This window comes from Telopea speciosissima, chromosome 7 (genome assembly GCF_018873765.1).
Source record: "Telopea speciosissima isolate NSW1024214 ecotype Mountain lineage chromosome 7, Tspe_v1, whole genome shotgun sequence".
In the NCBI taxonomy this organism is placed as follows: domain Eukaryota; kingdom Viridiplantae; phylum Streptophyta; class Magnoliopsida; order Proteales; family Proteaceae; genus Telopea; species Telopea speciosissima.
In genome coordinates this window covers 14,391,645-14,418,714 of record NC_057922.1, presented here as the reverse complement: position 1 = coordinate 14,418,714, position 27,070 = coordinate 14,391,645, and the positions used below count along the sequence as shown (strand labels likewise).

At 38.2% G+C, this 27,070-nt stretch overlaps 1 protein-coding gene across 2 annotated transcripts; it reads right to left on the bottom strand.

Annotated features, from left to right (window-relative positions):
- Nucleotides 1–226: 226 nt before the first annotated feature.
- Nucleotides 227–17,307, bottom strand: LOC122667764 (hydroxypyruvate reductase). 2 transcript variants are annotated; one of them, XM_043864175.1, is made up of 10 exons: nucleotides 17,189–17,307; nucleotides 14,915–15,053; nucleotides 13,310–13,454; nucleotides 13,019–13,146; nucleotides 11,654–11,725; nucleotides 4,299–4,425; nucleotides 4,081–4,205; nucleotides 3,934–3,975; nucleotides 2,741–2,953; nucleotides 227–567 (listed from the first exon to the last, which is right to left on the bottom strand). In XM_043864175.1, the coding sequence occupies exons 1-10, from the start codon at nucleotides 17,302–17,304 to the stop codon at nucleotides 499–501; spliced, it is 1,176 nt and encodes a 391-aa protein (XP_043720110.1). In that variant the 5' UTR covers nucleotides 17,305–17,307; the 3' UTR covers nucleotides 227–498. The 2 variants fall into 2 exon arrangements, with proteins under 2 accessions (XP_043720110.1, XP_043720111.1); XM_043864176.1 differs by having other exon boundaries at nucleotides 14,915–15,048; nucleotides 17,189–17,298.
- Between the last annotated feature and the right edge of the window lie 9,763 nt (nucleotides 17,308–27,070).

Below are 27,070 nucleotides of genomic sequence, written 5' to 3'. Positions count from 1 at the left end.
GGATCTTTCATCCATCCTAATTCATTAGCTGAATCCATCTCTATAATTACGTTGCCGAATTGTCACTTTCTGCCCACTCTATCATATTTTACACCCTTTTCTATATATATATAAAAAAATAGACATACCCAGTGCACGAGGCTCCTGCCACTGCGGGATCTAGGGAGTGTCACAATATATGCAGTCTTACCCCTTCTTTCACAGAGAGGGAGCTGTTTCCACACACACAAAAAGATGATAGTTCGTAATACCTAACCAATGCAAATTATTTCATCAAATTCAATCCTTGATACCCATGGTACAAGATTCAAAAGACCATCTATAGTGTAGCGGCTAATTTTTTTCAGTAGGAAAGTGTAGTGATACAATTCCAAGTAACTAAATCATAACAAACGATGGAAAAATGGCTCATAAAAGACCTGCCTCCATACTCTGCTAGATTTTAACTGCATAAATAACTAGGCCTTCGAATTGAAATCTTCTGGAACCATTTGAACTTCAGTTCACAAACTCTATTCCTGTCAATGGAGTCCCAGCATGAAGTTGTAGGGCAACATCACCAACCACCTGCGGACATCAATGCAGAGGCAAGTAAGGGGAGAGAATTGATCTTTCACATAAAATGGAAGCCAAATGGCATACCAGTCGTATGTCAAACATGGATGCTAGTGCCCACAAACCATGGCTTTCACCTAAGATATCTATAGAAAATAAACTAGTCTCCACAGGTGCTTACAGGCAGGAGATCTTCTAGATGAAGCTTACAAAATGGAGAATCAATCTACAAGCTACAGAACATTCTGATCTGGAACATCCTTACCATGTATGCAATAAATAACTTGTCCTTGTCACAACATTTGGTGGTTAAGAATATGTAGGCAATTTATGTTCTGATTACCATTAAAAAAATGAGTTGTGCTTGCAAGGTCATCTCTTCTTTCTCAAAGCTACAGTTTATAGGTACCATTCACACTCCCTACAGTTTAGTGGTTGTAATCTCTTCTATTTGTTAAAACCCTAACCAGTCTTTAACTTTCCTACAACTCCCCTGTAGTCCAGCCAAAGAAATCTAAATCCATAGGCTGTCCTGCATCAACACCTCCTGTCACAATGGAATCACAACATGTAGACTAGTTAGATGAGTACAGAAAGCGCTAATATTTCACCCTGACAGAAAGGCATAACCAGAAGGATAGTCCATGGAGAGAGAAAATGATAGGATTAGGAGTGGCAACGAGAATTGAGGAGGGTAGGGTTGGGTAATGGCTTTAGCCTTACCCTCTATGGGGTTGGGGGGTTCTTTACACTCACCCTATATGGTGAGGTAATGATCTGCCCTAGGGTGGGCATTAAAAATCCCCTCAGCCCGGCTTGTAAAGCCTCAAGATTCAGTCTCCGATTCATATTTTGACGACCAAACCTTCCTAATTCACATCTTTGTTAAACTTTTTTCTTTTTTAATTCCTTATGTTGGGATTCAGAACATACCAGGTTCCTGCCTACACAAGCAAATTGTTAATAAAACTCCAAACCCACACAAAGCATTGTATATATTAGGCATCTTGCCGGAGGGAAAGGCTACATCCATTACCAGTACCAGAACAATGATTTGAGGGATACACCCTAGGTTTTTTCTTCAAGTGCGGAAACACCAGGACCAGAAGAAGTAGGATTGATTCTCACAGTAATAAAATGAAATATCTCGAAACTTTTTGTGAAAAAATATTCTTTTAACCACTGAATGGGGGATTCCGAATAGGCTATAGGCTTAAACCCACAGATGGGATTTGTTTTTTTTTTAGGGGGGGGGGGGGGACACCAGGAGGGGGGGGGTTTGGTTGTGCTGTGAAATTATCTAACTATTCCTATTTAGAGCCTACACAAGTGAACTGGGAGATCCTTACCCTCCCTGTTTAGCTAGACAGGTGAAGCAGTTTACCCTTACTCTCCCCATTTTCTTGTAGGGTATGATGTCCTTATCCTTATCTCCCAAACTAGAGATGTACAAGGTGGGTAAACGTGTCCCAATTGCCACTCCTAATCAGAATTACTTCTCATCATTAGTGAAAGAGGTGGCCCATCAGTTCAACGGTTCATATCAGACATGTTGATTCAAGTGCATCATATGAAAACTTAAACCTGGACGTTTGGGTTAAGAAGGGAAGCTAGCTGAATGCCTATTAATATTAATATCTAATAATCTAGTTACACTTTCTACAACTAATGTTTTTAAGAACCCACATTAAGTTGCTAGTCCTTCAATATTTTTGGATATGCATCCACAGAGTACAAGTGCATGCTGTGTTTCTGCAAAAACTTCACCAGACACCAGTCATGCTGCATTGTCTTATGCCATAACAAGAGTTGCAGAGACTTAATAAGTAGAGAAAATAGTCAAATCATCATTCAAGCCTCTAGGAGGATAGAAAGTTGGTAGTCCTCGATAGAAAAGAAAGAAACTGATGTAAATGGAAAAGGCAGACAGTGTGTTCAGTCCAAAACTCTATCTTCAGGCATCAACTATAAGTCTAAAGTCTTTTGTTTTTTAATAGAAAGCAAAACAAAAATATATTAATAAGAGAACTACAAGTCTACAATTCTTAAGGCTGAAGTGCTGAACCATTTCTTTTTTCTAACAGTTCTATGTCCATGATTCCATCATGACCAAACAATGGTAAATTAAACCAAATTAAATTAGTCATAACCACAACCAAAGCTTTGAGATGTTTGCTTAAGGTACCTTTGACATTGCTCTGTAAGCAAATTCTGAAACCCCACCTATGTGAGGTGTGATCAAAACATTCTGGAACTTTAGAATTGGATCATCTGGATCAAATGGCTCGGACCAAGCAACATCAATACCTAAGCCTCCCAAATGACCTGATTCCAGGTGAGAAACAACAGCTTGATAGTCCAGGATGCCTCCTCGAGCAATATTTACCAAAAGAGCACCCTTGGAAGCAAACAGAAATTGTTAGAAGAGCGTTGAAGTAAATATGCATGAACATAGGAACATAAATTTTAAATGGGCAGGAGTACAATTTTTTATCCATGCTCACACTTGAAGATGTAGTATGTTACGATTCCTAATACAGCATAGACATGTAGAAATTTACCAAAAAACATAGACGTGTAGAAATATCTGATATCCCTTTGGAAGTCATTATCTTATCAATTGGATCCTTAAGAAGTGAATTTCCTAACCCTTAATAAAATAAAAGATTACAATTCCATCTACTACCAACCCCCTTTGGACCAAAAGCCAGTTTTGGGACTGGTTAGTCTCAGTCTGGGTTTCTAGATCGGGTCATGCCAGTTCAACTATGATAGCACCACTGCATCAGACTATGATGGCAGCTGCTTGGAAGGCTTCTGGAAGAATCACATGCAGACCAAATCATGGTCTACATGTGTCGTTCCAACCATTGCTTGCTTTAATAATAATTTTTGTGGTTAAGATGTAATGAGTGACAGATGGGAACATAAATACATAGAAACTAATAAACCTAGTAAAAATGAATAACACACGTCGTTTGGCAGTGCTACCTATATGATGGAGATTGGAAAGCATGGGCTCAATGTATAAAAGAAGGCACCAAGGTTTGAACTCTAATTCTAATATACTCATTTGGCACTGTCAAGATGGTGTGTGGCCCATTGCCCACGTAGGGAGTTTGGCAGAAGATGAAGACTACGGATGCATGAAGAGAAGTCTTTCAGATATAGTTTTGTTTGGGTTTTATTAAAATTTTACTAGCTGAAACTTCATTATCTAAACGTTTATTACTTATAACAGTCTACTAGTAGTTTACTGCATTTTTTGTGCTCCTCCTTTAAGAGGCAAAAATAATATACTAAAAAGAAAGAAGATAGAAGGAAAAATGACAGAAGAGAGAGAGAGTAGGCTTTCTAAAGAAGAACAAAAAAACAGACCTGTTTCATTGATGAGAGAAATTTATGGTTGACTATGCCAGCCTGAATGTCAAAACAGCCAACAAATGTGGCTTGGTGTCAGAAGGAAAAAAGGTATAAATGTACAACTACACCAAACAAAATTTGACAAGAGCATCTGAGAATGACCGTTTCACTATTCAAAGCCAAGCAAGTTACAACTATGTCAGCTTCACTGGCAAAATCAAAAAAATCTTCTGGACCACCCTTCTTATCAACAAGATCATTAATAGTATCACTTTGGTTTCTGACTTCTGCAAAGCCAGCACAAGAATCAATATGATAATGAATAAGGCAGGCTTCCACAACATAATCTTGCTGTAATTCAATGAGTATTTCTAGCATACCATTTGGTTGACAAGAAACAGGCAAATCTGAGGCCCAACTCCGTTTCGTAGCGAGGATTTTTACACCGAACGGTCGCAAGCGTTTTGCTAAATCAATCCCAATATTTCCATACCCCATAATAAACACCTGCGGGAGCCAAGAGTTTTTGTCCAATAAAGAACCCGAAAAAAGAACATAATAATAATAATAATAATTTTGCACATATTGTCCGAAGACTTGAGTACTTCAATGTGTATTGTCATACATGAAGTGAACAAGCAACACGACCAGTGGAACAATTTTAATCATCCCAACAATAATATGTTCCTGGTATTACAGAGAAAATGAACAAAGTTCCAATATCTGGGACTAAAATTGTGGATGTACAATCTAATCAGCTAAAAACAAGTAAAATGGAACATCGGGATAGAGAACTGATGAAACAAGAAAAATATACTTTTCATTGGTTATTGAAAAAAAAAATCTCATGTATAGTGTTGCAAGGGATGCTCAAATAAGTTTTAGAAGCTTATATAGTTATGGACCAACTTATTCATTTTCTGAGTCAGTAGCAGAAGAGTTGGAATTTCCGTCCCTTCTTTTGTTTTTCTTTTTTCCATCCTTTCTTTTGCTAAGTATGCCTGGATTGAACTCAGCCACTTCACATCCACTAAACATTGAATAGAAAAATTATATATTTAAAACCTTAATCAAGAGAAAGTTGCATAACACCCTATTATTAATCTTCCCTTTCTATGACTATAAAGTGGGGTCAAACCCAACTTACTTTACACCAACTCCATATCAGTGATGAGACCATAAGAAACAATCTAATCAGTTCAACATATCTTAATTCGTTGCTCTCCTTCCAGATCCCTCAGTAGTAAGAAGTGGAGGAGCAGGGGGTTATCCATAGAATCTGTTCACAGAAACAGAATAACTAAAGTGTGTTCCTCAACAATACTCAGCATCCTGAGCAATATCAAAGACTGATGTATCACAAATTAGAAAAAAGATGGTAGTGGTGAGGCAGGATCATACACAAAGAAAATTGTTATGTGCATCCAGATAGGGGAGGCATGAACAATTTGGGGTCCTGTTCAAGGTTTCTGGGGATAGGCTGAAAGTTTTCTTTAAATTTATCATTAGTTATTAGTATTTCAGGGGATTGGCAGAAGTTTTGGGTCTTTATCTTGTAATGAGGTAACCATAAATTAACTCAGTCAGGTGATCTTATACATAAACACAAGGAGGTCTATTTAGATTCTTTTAGAGTCACTTTTTAAGTCTCTAAATAGATAAGGATTTTTTAGTTAAGTCTAAACAGGTTTTATTTAGTTCTTTTTTTTATATTTTATGATGAGTAGTTTTTGTTACAACTGCTCATCCCAAAAGCTCAAGCTGTTCAGCAAGGGCTAAACAAAGTATGCCAACACACAACAACACCCAACGCATGTGGAGGACCACACGGTTCTGCACGGGACACCATCATGTGATGGCACCATCACGTGACACCAAGGAGCACAACAACACATAACACAAACCCCCCACACTTACTAGGGATCGAACACCCGACCTCCTGGCCCTGATACCATATCACAACCACTCATCCCAAAAGCTCGAGCTGTTAAGGGCTACAACAATGTACATCAACACACAACAACAGTTTTAATTTGTCCATTTAGGTTTATACAAAAAGAAGGTTTTATATTAGAAATTTGACTTGAAGCCTGAGTTAGGGAGTCTATGGATGTTCCTCTCTTGGTTTTGACAATGGCTGCCGTTGATGCTGTGCTGTCGCTGCGTTGTTACACAGTTCTACATTGCTTCGTTTCTACAGGTTTTGACAACCAGTTAGGGATTTCCTGGTCACTAAATCTTTGTTGTGTTTTCTACCAAAAGCAAATCACTGTTTTATGTTGAGTTAAATTGGTTGTTGGTGTCTTTTATTGGAACAGGTTCTAATCAAGATATGTTTATGTTTATCTGGACTGTCCTTAGGGCTTGAAACTCAGACCTATGAGTCTATGACCATAGTACGAGGTCTCGCAACCAATATTACAATAGAAAAACTACACTGTTTCGACCGAAATTTCGGCATTTCATCGAAATTTCGTTTTACCTAATTTTTTGGATGAAATGATACAAGTCACTTAAATACCATAACTCGACGAGATTCAGTCGAAATTTCGACCAAGTCTTGGCTGTCTCGTCTGGTTTCGTGTGTTAGTGAAGACCCCCCCCCCCCCAACAACAAAAAAAATTTCTTACCTAAACAAGCTTAGAACAATGTTAGATGTATGATTTATGAAATGGTTTATGATTTGATGTCTTTACATTCCTATTGCTTATTTAAGTTGTTTTACTTGAATTATTTGTGTTCTAATATTAAAGATTGTGTGGAATAGGCCATATCAGTGTATATATACAGCGTACACTACCAACCTAGGGTCCTAAGTCAAACTACCATTTTGGGTACGATTTTTAAAAATCTAAGGGTTCCACTATGTTTATAGAGCCAAAAATAGGCTGTCCTGAAAGTTTCATGACTTAATTAGATCATATGGCCCCCGAAACCAAGGGCCAAAATTTGAAGAAAAAAAAAACATGGTTTCGACTGAGACAACTCGGTTTTTGGCCTGACAGAAAGTATGTCTGAGACCGAGACCTCGAACTATGCCTATGATTCCCTCTTAGTCAAAATCCAATGGTACAGGAATGGTCTTGATTCATTAAGGCTCCATGTGTTTCACCGTAAAATATTTTCCTGGAAAATTACAGTTATTATTAATATTATTTTATATATATTTTTTATTTTATGCAGAACTTTGGCCATTCCAGCAGAATTTTTGAAGACTGACTGTGACATCATAGCCCATCACAGCCAATTTGGCAATATGACAATCTTAGCTGTGACATGACAGCCAGTACTTACTGTTCATGACAGGTCCTGTTTTGAGTTTATTTTATTTATTTAATAGTTATTAGTCAGGATGGATTAGGTCCCAATAGGTCCAGTCCTTATTTGAGTCAATTTCCTTTTCAGAGTCTTAAGTCTGTTCAGCACAAGTCTCCATAAGAATGTTATTAAACCGGGGGATAGGTTAGGTGTGTTCCATGATAGGGGGAGTCCTCTATTGTAGACTTTAGCTGAATCCTACGGTTCCTAGAATGTTATCTAGTTACTTATGTTATTCCCTTGTATTCCTAGTTTGAGTAGATGTCTTGTTGTTTTCTTAGTCTTGTGATCAGCAAAGTTCTAAATAGAAATAAAGGGGGAAGCCTAGCTATCAATTGTTAGTCTTCTCTGCAGTCTGTTCTTCTTCTTCTTCTTCTCTCTCTCTCTCTTTCTCTGGTTAATAGATTCTGATATTGTTTCAAATGTAAAGGTCTAACAGCCTACACAAGTTTTTGATAATTGAATGGAACATAGTTGTCACTGTTTAGGCGATCCAAGGCATTCGAGGGGGCCTGGATGCAAGGCGCCCAAGGCGCCTGGATGCCTGGACGCCTTGACAACTATGGAATGGAGGCTTTATGCTTTTGCTGGTTTGCGGATTTCAGGCTTACTGTTGTGAGATTCAAGAGTGTTACATCTGTGGATTCAGTAGTTTGATCTGGTGGATTCCAGCCTTACAGATCAGGTGGATACCTGATCATATCTTCTCTCCTCTTTCTCTTCACCCTCTCCATCGATTACAGATCATGTCTGAACTTTTATCCTGAACATGCTAGTTCCTATATTTAGGATTCTTTTTTTTTTTTGCAAAAGGATCAACAAGAATAATTTTAGAAAAAGATAGAATAAACAATATTCATGCCTAGGCATTCCCAGACGGATACAATCGAATTCTACTCTGGAGAACAGTATTGTTTACGATTGGATTTTTTCAGGACCTAAGTATTATTTATTCAATTTGGGTAGAATTCCAGGCCGATATGTTTTATCATCCTGCCAGCATCAAGTAGATTTTTCTTTGTGGTAACACATAACATTTCTGTTTGCAAGGCTAGGTCCCTAATGTTAAAGTGGTCAATAAGAAGAGGCATGTTGAGAAGTAGAACCAAGCAAAAGTTTCTACTCTTGGAAATAGGCCCAATCCAAAAGTTTCTCAATGATGAATTCTCAGCGACTTTTTCTTTGTGGTAACACATAACATATTCTCTTTCTCTTTCATCCCAACCTATCTGGACCTCTTGTAACCCATTAAGCATATTAATGCATCCATCAAACTTCCTTTCCAGCAAAGGTCAAGAAATATCAGAACAAAGTTACAGTTCCATCTCTAGCCTCATACCAATTGCAAATAATTGTCACCTTGTCTGTTGCCAATGATATAGCCAAAGGGTATCAAGTAGCTGACCTTTTGATGCAGTAGTGCTATCATGGTTGGACCAACACCATCGGATCTGGAAATCCAGACCAAGGAAGAACCAGCCCAACCCGGGTTTTTGGACCAACGATGGTTGGTACTGGATAGAGATTGATATCTATATTGGGGATAATTATATAAACTTCTATTTTATTATAGAGGTAGATTATGCAGGAAATAGGAGTTTTTTTTTTTTACTTCTTTATATGCTGGGATGTATCCATTGATTTTCCATAGTTGAATGAACGAAATTTATTTGAATGAAGGTGGTTGCTGTGAGAGTGGGAAACCTGTGTCGTCTGGTGACTCTTTCCTTCCCAGGTTTGGTTATTCTCTCCCAATTGTTCTTCCTTCCAGCTTCTTTCCATTACTGATGCAGTACTTCCTCCTAGACATGATACCATGTTTTAGAACGACCTATCAGTCCCTCAAATCGTGGGATTGATATCTTTTATTTCTTCTTCTTTCCTTCTCAACCCTTGTGTATTTGTTCTTCACCCTAGGGCAATTTAATCCCCAAAGAATCATAGACCCAAGAGTTTCTCCTATCTTGAGAATCAGACCCACGACCACACCTGAACCTGTTCTTACTGCCAGCCCTTACTTCAGAGATTTATTACCAGGTTTCGAGTGGTAGATTTGGGTGCTTGTTGGGTTGGTTTAACGAAGTCAGTCGATAAGGAATCCTCTCCTGAAATTTAGTTCAAATCGAGCTTGTTTAAAAGAGTTCAATCAACCGAAGCCTCTTTGGGTCCAACGTAGTGCTTGTTTGAAAGTTGAAGAAGATATTAGTGATGTTATTTTATATGCACCATTTTTCTTCTTTGCCGAAATGCCCTTCCCCACTGTTCTTAATCCTACCCCTATCCTATATTTATTTTAATTCCAAACTACCATTATTCTTTAATTGCTAATTCCTATCCTATCCCTTCCCTCCTTATCTACCTTAGTAACCCTTTAAAATTCTGGTCATTTACAAAATTGTCATTCCCCTTTAATACTTGGTTTTCTATTGATTGTGTGGGCCCATAAGCGATCCAAATCAGGGTTTTGAATCCCGGATTGCATTACCTTTATTCAACAATACATCATCCCAAAACCATATTGACCCCCTATTACCAACCTCTAGGATACCCTGACAAATCATAAAGATTATTCACAATTTCTGCCTGTAGGATGAATTCATCCCTTCTAGGGTCCCAGCTGTAATTGGAAGATCCATACTTCTTTTCAGTTAAATATTTCCTCATAGAGTAGAATCTCCAGAACCAGGTCACCAAGCCATTTTCCTCATAGATATTAGTTTATCACCTTCACTCTTGAAATTCTCAACTCACACCCCACCCCCAGCCCCATTTCCATTTCATCGAATGACACTTCTTATCTTCGTCCTTGCCATAAAAATGGTATTGTAATTTCTATAACCTCCTTTCCACATTGAGCAGCGTATATAAATAGGTGAAGCAGTGAGCAAACTCAGATAACCTACTCCCTTAAGGAAGGAAAAGGCCTTTTTCCACACTAAAAGTCTACAATCCACTCTTTCTGCAACAGCATTCCCAATACTAGATGTGTGCCTACTTCGATCCAACAGGGAAGTCCAGAGAAATGGAGGTTATATTACCTCAAAAACAACCCAAAATCTTGGCACACTCATGAGGTCTTACCTCCTCCACACCCGTGACTCCAATCAGCACTCTTTTTTAACTTTACTTTCAAAACCTTGAGGGATCCTGATGAAGATCACAAATCCATATGTACCCGCAGGAACAAGCCCCAAAACCAGCCCAGCAAGGTTGTGGATTCGACTGCTGTGAGAAGCAGCCTGGTCTCATGATGTGGCAAGTTTTTGTTGGTTCAATGGAGCATCACCTAAGGCAGCCCCAGCCCAGAGAGAAGCATGAAGAAGAAGAAAAGAGACCAAGACAGAATCTTTTTATTAAAAAAATTACTGTTCACATGAACAGTACCCATTTACTGTTCATGTGAACAGTGATTTGAGGGCTTATATGGACAGCTGGTGTGAAGATTATCTGCTGGATGTTGGTGGAATATTCTATTAGAAGCTGCTACTAACTTATTTTCTATTTTTGTAATAGTTTCTTAGTTATTAAGTCTAGGTATCTAGTAGTTTCTTAATTTGTTCTTTCTTTTTAGTAGTTACTATATTTACTAGTTCCTAATTTTTGTTCCTTGCATGTTTAGAAGGCTGGATCTATAGAGCCTTAGTAGTTTCTATTTTCATCTAGTTTCTATTTTTCATTAGTTGGTATTTTACTACCTTCTATTTTGGTTTTAGGAAGTTTCTATTTTCTACCTTCTATTTTGTAAGCTTGCTAAGCTATTAATAGGCCCCCTATTGTAAGGAATGATCAGGTTTGGAAAAAATAATTTTCAGGCCTTGTTGCCATCAGTTATGGGAGAAATTCCATGTTTCAACAGCTGGAATAGTTGTGGGTGAGAGACCCAGGCTGAGAGAGCCATCCCCCTACCCCCTTCTCTTCTATCTTCTCTGCTTTATCTTCTTCTCCTTTCTTCTTATCCTTTATGTTCGCCATTCATGTGTAATAGAAAACAACAATAAAAAGAAAGAGATTTTTAGTTATTTAATTTATTCCTTATCGTGTTGATCCTGGCTGCAATCGATCTCCTGCTGGTTTCCCTAGTTTGAGGTCGATTTCTACATTAGATCCAAAGCCTCTTAAAAGGACCATAGAACTTCAGCCTGTTCCACTGATGGCTCCATGAGTATGAGTGCATAGTCTGCATACTAAAGATGAGATGGAAAGAAAATCATCCCCAACCTCCATGCCAAGAATTGGGGATATTGCTTCGATCATAAATCTCTAAAGCTTGGAAACTCCTCCTCTTGTTGGACCATCTGTGGAAATGAATACAAAAGCATAGAAGGGGCAAAAACTATTGAGCAGTGAAAGATAAATACATCGATTCTATAAAATAAAAAAAAATGCAAAAAGCAAGCCATAAAAGAGGGAACTAACTGTTTTCCCCAGTAGGGTTTCACCGACAGGTTCTCCCAATCTCTTCTGCTTTACAGCAATTTCCATCTCCTTCTGCAACAGTAACACATGATATAGGGAAAATGATTCAGAAAAAGTTGACACAAACACAGTGATGAACTAGATATTTTTCAAAAATGATAGTGTCATATAAAAGCAGCTGAACCATGAACATGACTGAATGACTGATAATGCACTAGAAATATCAATAACTACATAAGTTCTTCAGAACCAATACTTTGACCTCAAGGGGTTCCACCAGATCTCTGCCAAAGGCCATTTTTTATGGTTATGGTTCTTGTTTTAATACACCCCTCCTATTAGTGAAAATGTATTCTACATCACCCCATGAAAGAACCATTCCGTTCACAGTACATCATTTTGAGCCATGTCAAACTGACTGTTGGATGGTATTATACCACCAAGATTTCACATGTCAAGTTTGGGGATCCATCTTAACCATATGGCTCACCCCTATATTAAGATTGAGAGAGGGTTCCCTACACTATGCGAGTGTAGTTTCAGGCGAATAAGGGAACCCTCTCTAGAATCTGAGAAAAGGGGGAGGGGCATTTATGACATATCCCCCATCACATAAACAGTGATATGTGAGGGGGTGTGCCATTTCACTTTTGAGCTGGCGTTGTACAAAACCTTTTCCCATTAAGATTTTACAATTATTTTCTAGCTTTTATCAAAAATGCAGAAATAGACATAGAACTTGTTGATGTATACATTTACGCTGCCATTCCCTAAAAGTTTGAGCTTTGAGGGGAAACGGTAGCGAACATGGGTATTAGAGCAGGGAGGTCAAGTGTTCGACTCCTGGGAAGTGCATTATAAGAGTTTTCCTGGCATTTCTTCTTCCTTGGTGCTGCGTGAAGGAAATGCCACATGAGTTCCACGTGCAAGGGCCATAGGATCTTGGCCTGCACGTGCGGGGGAGTGTTGACGTATACATTTAAGCTGCCCTTCCCAAACAGTGCGAGCTTTTAGATCAAACCGTAGCGAACAGATCATTTGACCAAAAACTAGAACAATTCTTCCTACTCCAACCAAACCATAGGCCTGAAGAATAAAAATAATTACAATACACCTCACCAATTCTGAATTAGGAAAAAAAATCGATATGATGACACAGATCTACGTTTACATCACAATTCGTCAGTCATAATTCAGTCAGATCTAAATGGTTGGCAATGTAACATCCTTTTGAGGAATAAAAGAGTAATTCCCAAATTTGGCCATGTAAATTCGCCAAATCATTTAGCAACCCATAGGTTGTAGCAAATTAAGCACCCATGAGTTTTAATTTTCAGCATTAATGGTTTTAGTGAAGTAACCTACTTGCTTACGGAGAAGGCCCAACATCAAATATATTGCCAGCTCAGCACATGATGCTGCATTCCCAGTTACATTGCCCGGAATTCTGGCGACCTTTATTCCAAACCTTGTAGCAGCATCAACATCAACACCTGTAACAGAATATGGCACCACCAGGTATAAATCTATGACATTGGACATAAATTGTTAAGCAAACAAGGCATAAAGACACAAACAGAACTTGTGAAAGCCCACAAACTCATCGAATTAGTTAATTACTTATATAACAAAAAAAAGGTTAATTACTAAAATGACCTTCCAATCCAACACCAAACTGCATTATAAGCTTCATCTGCTTTGCCCGAGAAATAACTTCCGAATCTAACCGCCGGTTTTTCAATACACAAATATGGTAGTTGGAAATAACATCTGGCACATCCCCGAGGGGGACATCATCAACCTGCAAAACTTGAAGACAAAATTGTTCAGTAGATAATACAACCAACAAAAGCTTTCCATCCAAAGAAAATTCTAAAATCACAAATAATAACTGAAAGTGCACTCAAAGGAGAAGATGGCCATTCAAAAAGAGAATAACGCAGAAAAGAATGATACAAGACACCAAAAGATTTGAGGAAGTGATGTCCAATACTGAACAAATAATAAACTACAAAATGGATTCGCACAGTGATGTCTCTATATAGCCAATTGCAACTCTTCCTTTATGTGCAGAGCAGTCCAATAAAGCAGAAAATGAAGAGAACAACATAGATTGGACATAAAGAGAATTCATCAAACAAAATAGTGGCAGCCAAGGGGCAACTCAAAGTTGGAGAGATTCACAAGAGAAACCACCATTCTAGGAGTAGGACAACCAGAAGAAGACTCAAACCGAACTAAACCAAGCAACACACTTAGGAAGGTCTTAGAAGACCTTGAAAGCAAAGGTTTATGGACCATGACGACTGAAGGAACTCCAAATAACCTGGGATTTATGAATAGAATATGAGGTTCTCTCCAATGAATTTATAAAAGTGAATAGAATATGACGGAAATAAAATACTAATAAGAAAAACTAAAGAATGTCATAAAATGTGTATAAAAGGTAAAAAATAATGGAAATAAAAAAAATTAAAATATGAGCATGTAAAACAAGGAAAATCACAAAAACTAAACACATAATGGCCACATCAAGAAAAAACTGAAAGAATAATGTATTTGGGTATACAATGTCGCTAAGAGGGAACCAAAAATGGCTAAATATATTAGCCATGAATTTTGTAGGCTTCAGGATTTAAGATCTTTTTGCTTGAATATGTGACTTGTATCCTGGACTTTGGCAATCAGTTTTACATCTATTGATATACTTTTTTTCCTTTTCGAATAGCAAACAAATTAATTAAATTACAATTAACAGGGGATGGGGCACTCCACATGCACACAAGTAGAGGAATTGAAAAAGAATGAACCATGAGGTTTCACCCCATCAAGACACAGCTCTGACCAATAAATATATGAATAATCTACCAAACTTCGGGCACCAATACCAAAACAACAGTTCTTCTATTGACAAAAAATACATCAGCTTCATATACATGTTCATATAAAAAATTATCCACATAAAATGACTTCCTCATCTTTCTGTTTAGAAAATTGAAGAATATAATATATGGTCTAAAGAATTCGATGAAGGACTGGTTCACAGATCACACATAATAAAAGTGACAAAAGAAAACAAGTAATCGAGTGTTAACTCTTTGACAACGGAAGTATTGGGTTGTGCAATAGCAACGAGGAAAGGATGTAGATCATGTAAAAATTAAAATTCTTTTATATCATTATCAGGATAACCACATAACTAAGTTATGGACACAGATTAGATCAAACACAAAGAAAAGTGAGGCACTAAAAATAAAGTACCTGTATAAATTGATACTTTTGCAAATATTCCCGTGTGTAATTCTGAGAAGCAGGAAAATAAGGCCCACAAAAGAGCACACGGGTGATACTATTAACACCATTTTCAGCCATTTCCTGTATCTCCCTTGAAAAATCTGCACTGCAATGGCCCACGCACTTAAAAAGAGTTATGTTGAGAATGCATCATACAGACCCAAAAATAAAAGAAAAAAATATTTGAATGACTATTTTGCCATTCCACAATCAAGTGTGATCTGGAGAAAAGTAACAGAAGACACTATTGGGAGGTGGGGGGGGGGGGGGGCAGAGCTTAGTACATGATGGGATCTGTTCTGCTAAATGTTATCACTTTTTTATAACAAAAGATCATGATCATAATCTACAGGTAGCCTTTCATTGACCAGAATAGCCCTTCTTATTGAAGAAAAGCAGATATGACTTCGGCTGAATAACCTGAATTTAATAGCGAACCATGCTAACATTGACAGGAAACACCATTTTTTTAAACAGGAAAAAGAATAGCTTAACCACAACTTGATCGAGGGAATAATGAGTCCCACTGAGGCATCTAAAGTGTGACCAACCATGTCATAGCCTGGAACAATTAATACTAATAAATCTTTTGGGCAAGAGAACGCTAACAGGTCATGTAGCCCCTGCACCAGTGCGGTAGCCAATGAAAATGCACATAAAGGCATTGGTTTGGATGCGATTTTCGATTTCACTGGCGGCTGAACAGTCTTTTCGCATACAAAGGCATTGGTTTGTGTCTAGGCATAGGAACCGCGCTAACCACGCGACCGGTTAGTGTTCTTGTTCCCAAGTCTTTTTGATATTTTACTGGCATTAGTAGGTACCTTCTTTTTTCTGCATTCATTGGCATGTTAGAAGCATATTTATACTTCACTATAACAACTATGCAAATCAATGTGATGCTAATAATTATGCATTACAATTTACGGATCCCCCCCCCCCCCCCCAATGTATAGTACTCTTAAAAATGATGAATGACACCTAATACTATTTATTCTGTTAATTTTCCTCTTCTTGTTTTCTCCCATAGACTGATCAGTAAGTCAAAGAGGTCTTCCAAAATAAGATCCATAAAAAAATATTCAAACACATGCAACAACTTCCATTCAAAAGAATCTATACAACAGTCAAAAATTCAATACAGATTTCCAACATTCCCCAATAGCAACACAACATTAAATAAACGAATACCGATCAACAAATTAACCAGCAAATAAAAATTCCATTTCATCATGTCAAGACTTAACCAAATGTAACATGAAGTTCATAAGATCAATTATGCTGAAGCATCAACAACTTCAACTAATCAAGACTACTCAACATCTTAGTTTGAATTTATTGTTAGTATCAGGAAAACAATGCCTTTGCTTCCATCAGCTCCGGACACTGTCAGTAAATTAGCTGAACAACATGGACCAATTGAATAAAAGCAGTGTAACATAAAAATAAGGTCCAACATTAGATGCTCATGGCCACCAGAATGGCTAGTCAATGTTTGAGGCACGTATTGTATTAAATCTTGTTACATATCCAAGTAATTCAGTGAACTTGACCATACTTGGTTTGGTGATTGCTCAGAAAAAAGAATGTCAGTTCAGCATAAGTATCTGCCTATGCCAAACAAATTTACAGCTAAAGCTCCTAAGAAGCTTCATATCATCAAAATTTTAGGATCCCACAGGTGTAAATGCATGTCTTCAGCCTCCACATACACTCATACACACAAACGGCATGAATGCTTTCAGACATGAGCCAGTTGGTCAAGAAACTTTACAGCATAATCAAAATTTCAAAGACCACTCGATAGTGAATGAATGCTTTCAGCCATGAGCCCATGACCATCAACTGGGGTAAGGCCAACTGGCCAACTCTATGAACAATGCTACATCATCTTTGCAGGACGCAAAGAACCCCTCACACACACACACACACACAAGTACTTAAACTCCGCTAATCACACTTTTATGTCAGATTTATTTCTCAGTATAATTTTTATTTCAAATACTTTATTTCTTTACGAAGTTGAAAAGCATAAAAGATAAATATAAGCTTATAATAACATACAAATAATACCCCCCCCCCCAAAAAAAAAAAACACTACTGGAAAGTAAAGAAGATCAGGAATAACTGAATCCACCATGAATTAAGTAACTACAGGAAAGTTTTAAAAAAAAAAAAAAAAAGGTTCACGGATAATGGAAAGTGAGGAGGAAATCAAACAAGTCCGTGTTGTCTGGTTACCTGCAAAGGAATCGAGCTGCACCAATGGCGAAGTTCGGGAGATGCGATAACCCGATTCCTTTCCTGCTTAAAATGAGCCTTTGAATCATTTGGGGACGATGACGACAATGTGACATTCTAATAAGAGTGGACTCACGGATTCATGAGAATTGGTTAACTCTCGGAAGAAAGGGAAATTTTCTTTTAATTAATTTCCTTTTTTAATAAAATACCCGCAGAGAAGATTCCTGCACACGCAGTTGGGGAAGATGACGAAAGGTGGCAATTGTCTTGCCACCAGGGTTTTAAAACCAGTAATCGGTTCATACCGATTCCGATTCAGATCGGATCAGAATCGATCTCAAGAACCCTAAAATCGATCTTCAAGACATGTGGAGTTGATGGCGTGAACTCAGCACACTGAACACTCCTCTTTTTGGTAACACACGCTGAACACTTTTCGCGAGAGTGAGTAACGTCATGTCATGATTTATCCCAAAAAAAGAAAAAGGAAAATTTCACAGACACCCTTATCAGTGTATCAAATATCACAGATACCCCAAACATTATCACAATGTCAACTTTTCCCTTAAGCACAGTTAACACCTAAAGTTAAAATGTCCATTTTAACCCCAAGGTAGATACAACACTCTATTGTAACCAAATTTCTTTTTCCACTTTTGCCCTCCATATACTTTTCATTTTAATTTAAACTTTTTTTTTCTTGTTGTAATTTCACTCCACTCGATCTCCCTCTCCCTCTCCTCCGTCTCCGGCACCCCTCCCCTCCTCTGTTCAGAATCTCCCTCTCCCCTTTAGATCTGCTCCAGAAAAAGAAGTGTTTCTGCAATCAAAGATGAAGAGGGGACCTGAATACATTTGCAATTCACAAGCCACACAGTGAATTGCAATTCACATTCCATAGTTTCTATCAATCTCACCTACATCTATCGAAGTTGGTTAAGATATAATAAACCGTAAGGGCCTTGAGCTTTGAGGAAGTCCAGAAAAGGCTCTACAACAAAGGGTGTAGAACAGAACGGTAGAAATCAATGAGACCTTGAAAGTTGAAACCAGATTATGCTAATCTAAGTATTTAGGACAATAGAATGGAAAAAGAGTTTTTTTTTTTTTTGGATGAATAGTTATAATACTAATGGAAAAAGAGTTAATCGACAGGATCTCACATTGATCTGGACTTGCTGTAAATTAGAGTAAATTCTTAGAAGACAAAGCACCAAGATCTGACTGAGATCCGCAAAGTTTATAAATCTAAATTTATCTGGATTGTTGAATGAAATAAGAAGCAGCCTCTGGCATTTGGCCGATAGCCAAAAATGAAAGGAGCACAAATGGATCACTTCTAGAAAAAAGGTTCTAAAATGGACAGATGCAGCAAATAAAGCAGCAAGAAGACTGATCGCCCATGATCTACCCTAATAACCTCTAGCCCAAATCATTAGATTATCCCTCAAGTTCACACTTGAGTTCTGAAAATCATTAGTATTTGAGATTTGGGGAGTCTATGATGTGCAAAAAAGTAAAACCATCAGAGTGAACGTAGGAAAGCTTTTGAATCATAGATTCTCATAATCAAAACGACCAAAACCTTAACACGCAGAGCAGGCTCTGATCTGATTTATCAATAAAAGAAGAAAGAATGAGGAATTAAAATACAAAAAAAAAAAAGTGTCATTTCCATTAGAGACGAGCCTGGACCTAGGTGGTGAAGACAGAGGCCGTTTTTTTCTTTCTTTTTTCTTTTTTTTTTTTTTGGTTTCTTTCGTCCAACATCAGGTCGAGCATTTGAGTTCTCCTTGAACTTCAAATCCCTAATTAATACAACCAATGGATCAGAAAAGAAACCCAAAACAAATAAGTAAATAAAAGGAAGAAATAAAGAAAGAACCAAACAACAAATCAAGTAATCAATGGAACTGGGAAGAGATATACGAACACATATGGAAGGGAAATTGCTGTCGAGATGCTCATCAACGTCAGCCGTCATCGTCGTCACCACTAGAACTCAAATAGTTGATTGCTCTTTCTTGTAGCAAATCATCCTTGGTCCTCCACCAGATCCAGCCAACACACGAGCATGGAGAATGCCATATGTGTGGCCGTTGACATTGATGCTCTGCCTCTGCAACATAGGCAAACAAAAATCTCTCTCGAGCTCAGGAACGTAGAATTTTTATTTTTTTTTTGTAACATATCTCCTTCCTCGATACCCCATGGTAGATTCCAGTGGCGGTGAGTTGGGAGGAAGAAGAGGGACTGGGAATAAGGTTTGGGGCCTAAGGGGATGGTTGCAGCAGCCGGATTGCAGCGCAGGGTGGGGCCGGGATTGCAAGGGATGGGAGAGTAAGAGTGGATGGTGGTGGTGGTGGTGGGGGTGATGGTGGCGGCGGCAGGAGGCAAAATGTGTTTCAGTTTAACATTTAGACATAAGGGTATTATAGGAAGTTCACCCAGTGGTAAAGGTAATTTTGTCATTTAAAAAGAGTTAACAATGATCTTAACTGAACAGACCTAACAGAGTGGATTAAGTCGAAATAAAGTCATAAAACAAGGGGTGCCTGTGATATTTTGACAATGCTTAGGGTATCCATGATATTTGATATACTTACAGGAGTGTCCATGAAATTTTCCCAAAAAAAAAACTAACGTTATGTCATGCGTGAGATTTTTTTTCTCTCTTTCTAAGACGTCATACAAGTGGGGTGTTAATTCCAGGCCAGGGCCAGCCCTGATCGTTTAGTAATCGGGCGGTCTCAGTGTGGGGCCTTAGCCCGTCGAACGTTCGATTGAGCCTGGCCCAACCTTATTTGCTGGGTTTGAAACCTTGTGAACTGAATATTTATAAATTATTCATGAACCCACAACAGTCGTGAGTGATATTCAATAGGATATCTAATAAAAAAGGACCAAGGAGCTGGTCTCTACACTGAATAATTAATGTATTCTTGGATAAATTATCGATCACCCCCTGGTTTTCAATCGAAACGCAAATCACCCCTTGGTTTTTGAAAAAACTCAAATCAATCTCTCTTTATTAACGGTGTTAGTCTGCTGTTAGTTATTGGTGTGAAAGGACTATTTTACCCTTGTACTAAAACATTAGAATAAATTTACAAGACTACCCTTCCTTCATCTTCAACCTAAAATACCCCACTCTTTTCATGCAACTCCGCTCGGAGCACCGCCATCGCATCCGCCATCGGCGCATTTCGTGGGAATGATGAAGATTTAATGAACCAGCTTGACAGAAAAACCTGTACAGCCAAATCTCTTTTTCTTTTTTTTTTTGATCTCGTTTCTTTCCTTCTTCCAGGAGGATGGAGTTGAGCTGTACGAACCAGCTTGTCTCGCTGGTATAACCGTGGACGACAACGACTATACCCAAGATGTCGTTGGTTGGGAGAGGGATCCAGGATTGGGTGAAGAGCTTCATGCCTCTAGCGTTGGCTGAGAGGAGAGACGGAGTTTCGTTCGTAGAACTCCTCCGCAGATAAGAGTCCCAAAGGGGCTCTTCTCGTTTCGCTTTCAGACTGGAGAAAACCTGCAAATGAGTTCAATCAAACAGAGAGATCACACATAAAGTACAATAAGAGCATAGTAGAAAGGTGGGCAAGCGAAAGAAGAGCAATCAGAGATTTCAATGGTTTCCAAAGGACAGTGAGAGATGGCGCAGAGGTCAGAGGAGGGGAGGGATGAGTGGACAGTGGAGCAGACAGGGGAGTTGCAGGTGACGAAAGCAGAGGAAGAAACGTCAGGAGGAGTGGTGGTGACGGAGGTGTCGTATTTGCCTTCGCAGAGAATGCATTTAAAAGGGGAGCAAGGGAACCAGACTAGGTCGCCGCCGGTGTCCATGTAAAGGGAGATGGTTTGAACTGGGTCGGAGACAAGAGAGAAGGAGAGAGTGTAGTTTCTACTGAAAGAGAGAGGGAGAGAGATTTGGCGGCGGTGGAGGTGTCCATGATGATGACGGTGGTTGTGAAACCTGGTGGTTGAACGAACAGAGGAGGATTTGAGGAGCTGGTGGGTATGGTCAAACTTAAAGTGGGTTTTTGAGAGAGAGTGACTCAGAGGTAGAACAATCTCTAAAGACGAATGGGAGAGGTATGTCACGTAAACAGTGATGAAGAAGAGCAAGGAGCTAAAAGTACCCATGCAGAGATAAGTTACAGAAAGTTTTTGAATGAGAAAGAGGTACACATAGAGATAGAGTGGGCTTAATTTGGTTTTAAAAGAGATGGGAATCAAGGGGACAAAGCTTCTTGCCGAGGTTTTTCTTGTCACTTGGAATGAAACATCTGCCTTTTCTTCTCTCCAGTGAACTTTGCCTGAGATTGAGTTGCAGTTGTGAGGAAGAGGATGAATTTGGGGTATTTTAGTTAAAGGGTAAAATAATAAATCAACACTAGTCAAGGGTAGTTTAGGAATTTAAATTTATTTAACTGGTTGACATCATCACTTAATAGCATAAAACTAAAGTTAGGAACTAATTTGTCATTTTGGGTCTAAACCGGGGGGTGATTTGAGTTTTTTTAAAAACTAGGGGGTGATCTGAGTTTCGATTGAAAACTAGGGGGTGATCGATAATTTACCCTATATTCTTTTACTCTTAATCTGTTAAGGCCTAGTTAAGGCCCGGTTAGAGTTAAACATGCCCACAGCCCAGTTAAAGACCGATTCCACTAGTCCGATTATAGCCCGAAACCCGACCTAGCCCGACCAGGCCCAACCCGAAGACTTAAACGGGCGATCATGGTGCAAGCTTTAAGCACCCTGAGGCTTGGCTAGGCCCCACCGAACCCAATCGAGCCCGACCAATTGACACCCCTACGTGAGATGGTACCTAGGGACTTGAGTATATAACGGAGAAGAGTTCTAGATTTTAATCCTCTCCAATTTCCTAAAATTGTGCAATGCGACAATTCGGGGTGGAGATATACATCGACACGTGGCAGCTTGGACATCCAATGGTCTGAGCTCATTGACTTCTTTTTCTTTTCTTGAGCTTGACACCATTGGATGTCCGAACTGCCATGTGTCGATATCTCCACCCCAAACTACACACTGCACAGTTTTAGGGAATTGGAGATGATTATTTTCCAGGGTTCTCAGTGGAGGTCTGGGGGAGCGTGGCCCCTGCCTGAGCAAAGGTTTTCATATTTTACGAGGGTGGGGTGGTCATTTCGCATCCCTCTTCTGTGTATGAGCGTAGTACGCACACTCCTCTATAAAAACCATTCTCCCAATTATAGTTAGCAAAAATGAGAACAGCAAAAAAATGGAGTCTTATGGTACGGGTTTTAAACGGTAAAAATTTACAAACAGGCGGTTAAATAAAACGGTATAAAAATCAGAGAACAATAAAAAAAGGGAAAACGGATGATGCAGGTTTTAAACGTTTATAATTCAGAAAACGGCATTATTCTCATATAAATTGAGGATACATGCTTCTAATTTCGGTGTCCGTTCATTAACCTTGAGTTGACATGAAAAATATAGCCCTTCGAGTCATCTTTACGTCGGTGAAAGAATCGGACCGATCAATTCGGGAGAGAGAGATTTGGTTAGTTAAGTAAGTCATTGTTCAACAAAAAAATGGTAACGTGTTTTAAACGCGTTTAAAATAGGAATGCTTGCCGTTTGCCCTTTTTTTCAAACACAAACATACGGCAAAACGTGCTTAAAACGATAAAAAAAAACACGATTTTACTAATAGAGCTTCCAATTAAGCGTGGCAGTCACCTACATACATCATCTATACGTATTGTACGTGTGTTTTTTTAGGTAAAATTTGTCCATAATGTGTTAGCGTTGTATATGAGTTGTAAGTCTGACCAAGATCCCCTTGCAATCAGTTTATTAGTATACAATGAGATTAGATAGAAAATGAAATATAGGATAAAAAAATAAATTTGGCAAATAGTCTTAGGGATGCATCGATTACATAGACACGTAAGTGTAGGCAGAAAAACATTCTTATATGCACATAAATGAGTTGTGTAGAACATTGAAACATATTCACAATGTAGAAAACACAAGAAAGAATAATCAAACAATTAGAACACACGATTATATATTAATACATAGCTCGGCAAAGTACCAACATCTACGAATAGATAAGTGTGATTTTAATAGCAATGAAGTATAGGATTACAAGCTCTCTTCCTCTCGTCTCTTTGTTTTAAAAACGGTTCCCACCTAACCCTAATGCCCCCATCGCTACCAATTTAAAGAGATACAATTTTTCAAAAATTACTCTAATGTAAACCTTAAAAATTATCTCAAGGGGCTGCCCCACATGGGCCACGCTCCTAGATCGGCATGGTCCAACAAGAAAGGGATGCAATAGATTGGGCCAAATCCTCCAAGCTTCAAGCCCTACTATTTTTTAACAGCCTTTCGGATGTGGTCCACAGCCCAAAACGCCACAGAATTCAAGACATCAATCCACAATAGGTTAATTTTTAACACCCTAATTTTCTTTTCATAGGCTTTATGCCGTAATAACCATTTGTAAAGCATATAAGAATTCAATTCATACTAAACGAATTATTGTGGGGACTGAACTGGGCGAGTCTCTATCAGCCAAATGCATATTAAAAGTAGACTCACCCAGTTCCAGTCCCCACAAAACTGACCCCCAACCCAACCAAGACTCACCCATAACACCACCACACTACATCAAAATCGACCCAATATTTATTTTAAAACATATTTGCCTATGATGAACAATCTAATCAATCTAAACATTCAATTATCAGAGCAATTTGGATCAATTCCATCTGACCGGTTGTGAATCATTCACGTATGTTCACTTACGTGAACACTCCCTGCTCTCAAAATCCTACCCCACCACCACACCATATCCCAACCCCTTACGCTCTTGCTAATCATCTCAGACTTCTCATCCTCCAACATATATTAAAGATTATCGTTGCAGGTTAATTGGTTGTGTATTTTATGTCGTCGATCTTTAGGACTATCACCAACAACTAAACCATTTGAAAGTACTTCCCACCCTCTTTCTCATTATTTATCTTATTATAAATTATTTTTTTTCATCTCACCATGTTTTTCTAGCCTCCAACTTTTATATTTTAGAACCCGTCAACCTTTATTACTCTTCCTCCTAACAATGATGCCATTGGTTGCAAGTGGATATATAAGATCGAATACAAATCGTGTGGCAGCATAAAATGTTATAAGGCCAGCCGTGTCATCAAGGGCTACAACCAAAAAGAGGAGGGCTTGCTCGCAAAGAAGTTCTTGTTATCAATTGTTGGTATTTTTTCGTATTATCTATTGCACGCAGTATCTTTTTCTGGATTGGATTCAATTTCTCATATTGATTTCTCATCCACTTGGTTTTTGGGAGTTCATTGTCCATAAATATTTCTAAGGAGATTTTTCAGCTCAACTGAAAGTACTGCCTCCATGCAATATACTAGTGAGTACCACGTTGTCCCAGTAAATATCCATAATCCATAAGATATTTTATTAGTCCTATCATTATTCTTTTAAGTTATTTTTTTGAAATCCTCTTAACATTTTTTAAGGGTGCTATTCTCTGTGCCGCAGCGTAGGCTGTGCCTAGGCACATGGTCCTTCCACTAAGGGGGCATGATGGTTATTGCGCCCATCCCATGTGCCTAGGCGCAGCTTGCGCTACGACACAGAGAACATTCTCCCATATTTTTATTAACCACCTCAACTGCTTCCATTGGTTTGCGGTCTATAAAGTGAGGACCTATGCTTTTTAATGTTTAATTGATCACACATTGCCTCTCCCCTTTTTTGAAGTGTAATCCTTGATCCAAGATTAGCTCTTGCAGTACTCGATATCTTCATATGATGTTTACTATGATGAACTTGGCCATTTTTACCGTTGTAGGTTTGGTATAAGACTGAGGTTTCACCAACTTAGTAAAATAGTTTATGGCCAATAGAAGGTACTCATGAGTCCTGACCATTAGAAGATTTGAGGATAACTTGACCAATAACATTTATTCCCCAAGTAGCATATGGTCAAATAGAACTTAAAGCTACTATCTCGAAATGGATGTCCGTTGAATCCACCCAGCCCCATGATTACCAAATGGTGGTGTTTTTTTTGGAAAATTAAGATTCACCCAAGATTTAAAATGTTTTTTTGGCGGGTCTTACATGCAGGAGTTTCTGTTAAAGCTATTATCTCGAAATGGATGTCCGTTGAATCTACTTGTGTTCTCTATGGGTCTTGTGATGAATCGATTTGGCATCAATTCCTGTCATGTGATTGGATTAAATGCATCTGGGCATCTGGTCCTCTAGGATTGAGAACCGAGCATCCATCCAGTCTTTCAATGACACATTTATGTGCCTCTCTCCTTTGCTCAAAAAGTTTTGATAAACAATCTTTGATATGGTTTTTCTCAGTGTTCATTATCACCTGTTATTTCATCTGGTCTCTAGCTAAGGAACAAAGTTGTTAAGGGTTTGGCCAAGGCTGATCCCATGCTAGTTTTAAAAGATGTATTTCGGTGGATTTATGATATGCAAATTCAACCCCCCCTCTTATCCTATACATGCACCCTCACCATGCACACATTCTTTCCATGAATTGAATCATGTTTCTACTCCTGAGTTACAATTCCCTGGCTTAATTTGCGCAGGCACTTATGACCCTGAACTAAGATTATCCAGTTGGGATTACTCCATTTTGCTAGATGGCCAGTTTTAACATATGTAGGTCGTCTACCAACCAATGACGAGAATGAGGCAGAACTTTACGGGCTACTGCAAGAATGAAAACACGCTATGAAGGCGAATATTAACATCAAAGAAGTATGGTGCTACAACAGGGACCTCTGGTCTCTTTTTCATCCAAGTGACAAAATGTGCTTACCTTGGAATTTACTTAAAAGCTATTTCACTCTAGCTGATGAAACTACAAATTTCGCTAGTGTTAGTTTCAAATGGTGTAGTAACAACACCTTCTACGATACAGTCTTAGATTTAGCTAGAACTAGGATCTCTAGTAATTGTACTACTCCATACCATAGTGATGTACATATTTCTTTTTAATATAAGGTTTTATTCTCATCAGAAAAATAAATAAAAATAGAACTTAAAGTGTGCAAATTTTTTTTTGAGAGAAGGGGGTCGGGGGTGCAGGTACCACATTTGTAAATATTTGACACTTGTGACATTTCTTGATATAGCTCGTACAGTCTACCTCCAATGGTATCTGAACTTACACCAGCTTCTTCATAGAGTAAGAGCGAGAGAGGTCTATCTCATTGTTTTTTCCCCTTCTTTGGAGAGATTGGAATTGTACATGGAATATTTCTGTTTAGTTTAATGAATTTTTTATACTAAAAAAAAAGGTGGATTACGAATGGAAAAATGATTTAAGAGATGTGGACACAGTGTAATCAAAATTTGAATTGTTGGTTTCAAATCTCAACTATGTCCTCCCTTCTTTTGTTGATGGAAGGATCCATGTCACCTACCCAAATTCTTACTTAAAACATTCAATAAATTTTGAATAATGTTTTAATCATAAATGGTATTAATTGAATAAATTAATTTTAGTCAAACAACATATTAGATTCTCTATTTATAAGACAAAATGCTAAGAACGTGTGTTTAGCAAGAGCGTGGCCACATTCGACCAGAATCCCTCTATTTGTAATGGAGCCCAACCATTACCCACTATATGGCAATAATGGATAACACAACATGCTCTTACTTTAATTTAAGTTTACCCAAAAAAAAAAAAATACTCTTAATTAAACGATTTATGTTGCTACCACTCCTTCAATTATATTATTACATAATATTTAAAGTCATAATTCAATAATTACAATAATATACAAATTAAAATTGCTCCATTGTGACCTAGTG

Excerpts from the sequence above, each read along its gene's own strand:
- LOC122667764 (XM_043864175.1), bottom strand. The coding sequence starts at position 17,304 with ATGTCACATTGTCGTCATCGTCCCCAAATGATTCAAAGGCTCATTTTA. Across the intron at positions 13,455-14,914 it reads AAAAGTATCAATTTATACAG|GTTGATGATGTCCCCCTCGG; the intron begins GTACTTTATTTT and ends CAAGTTTTGCAG. Across the intron at positions 3,976-4,080 it reads TGGCTTTGAATAGTGAAACG|GCTGGCATAGTCAACCATAA; the intron begins GTCATTCTCAGA and ends TTTGACATTCAG.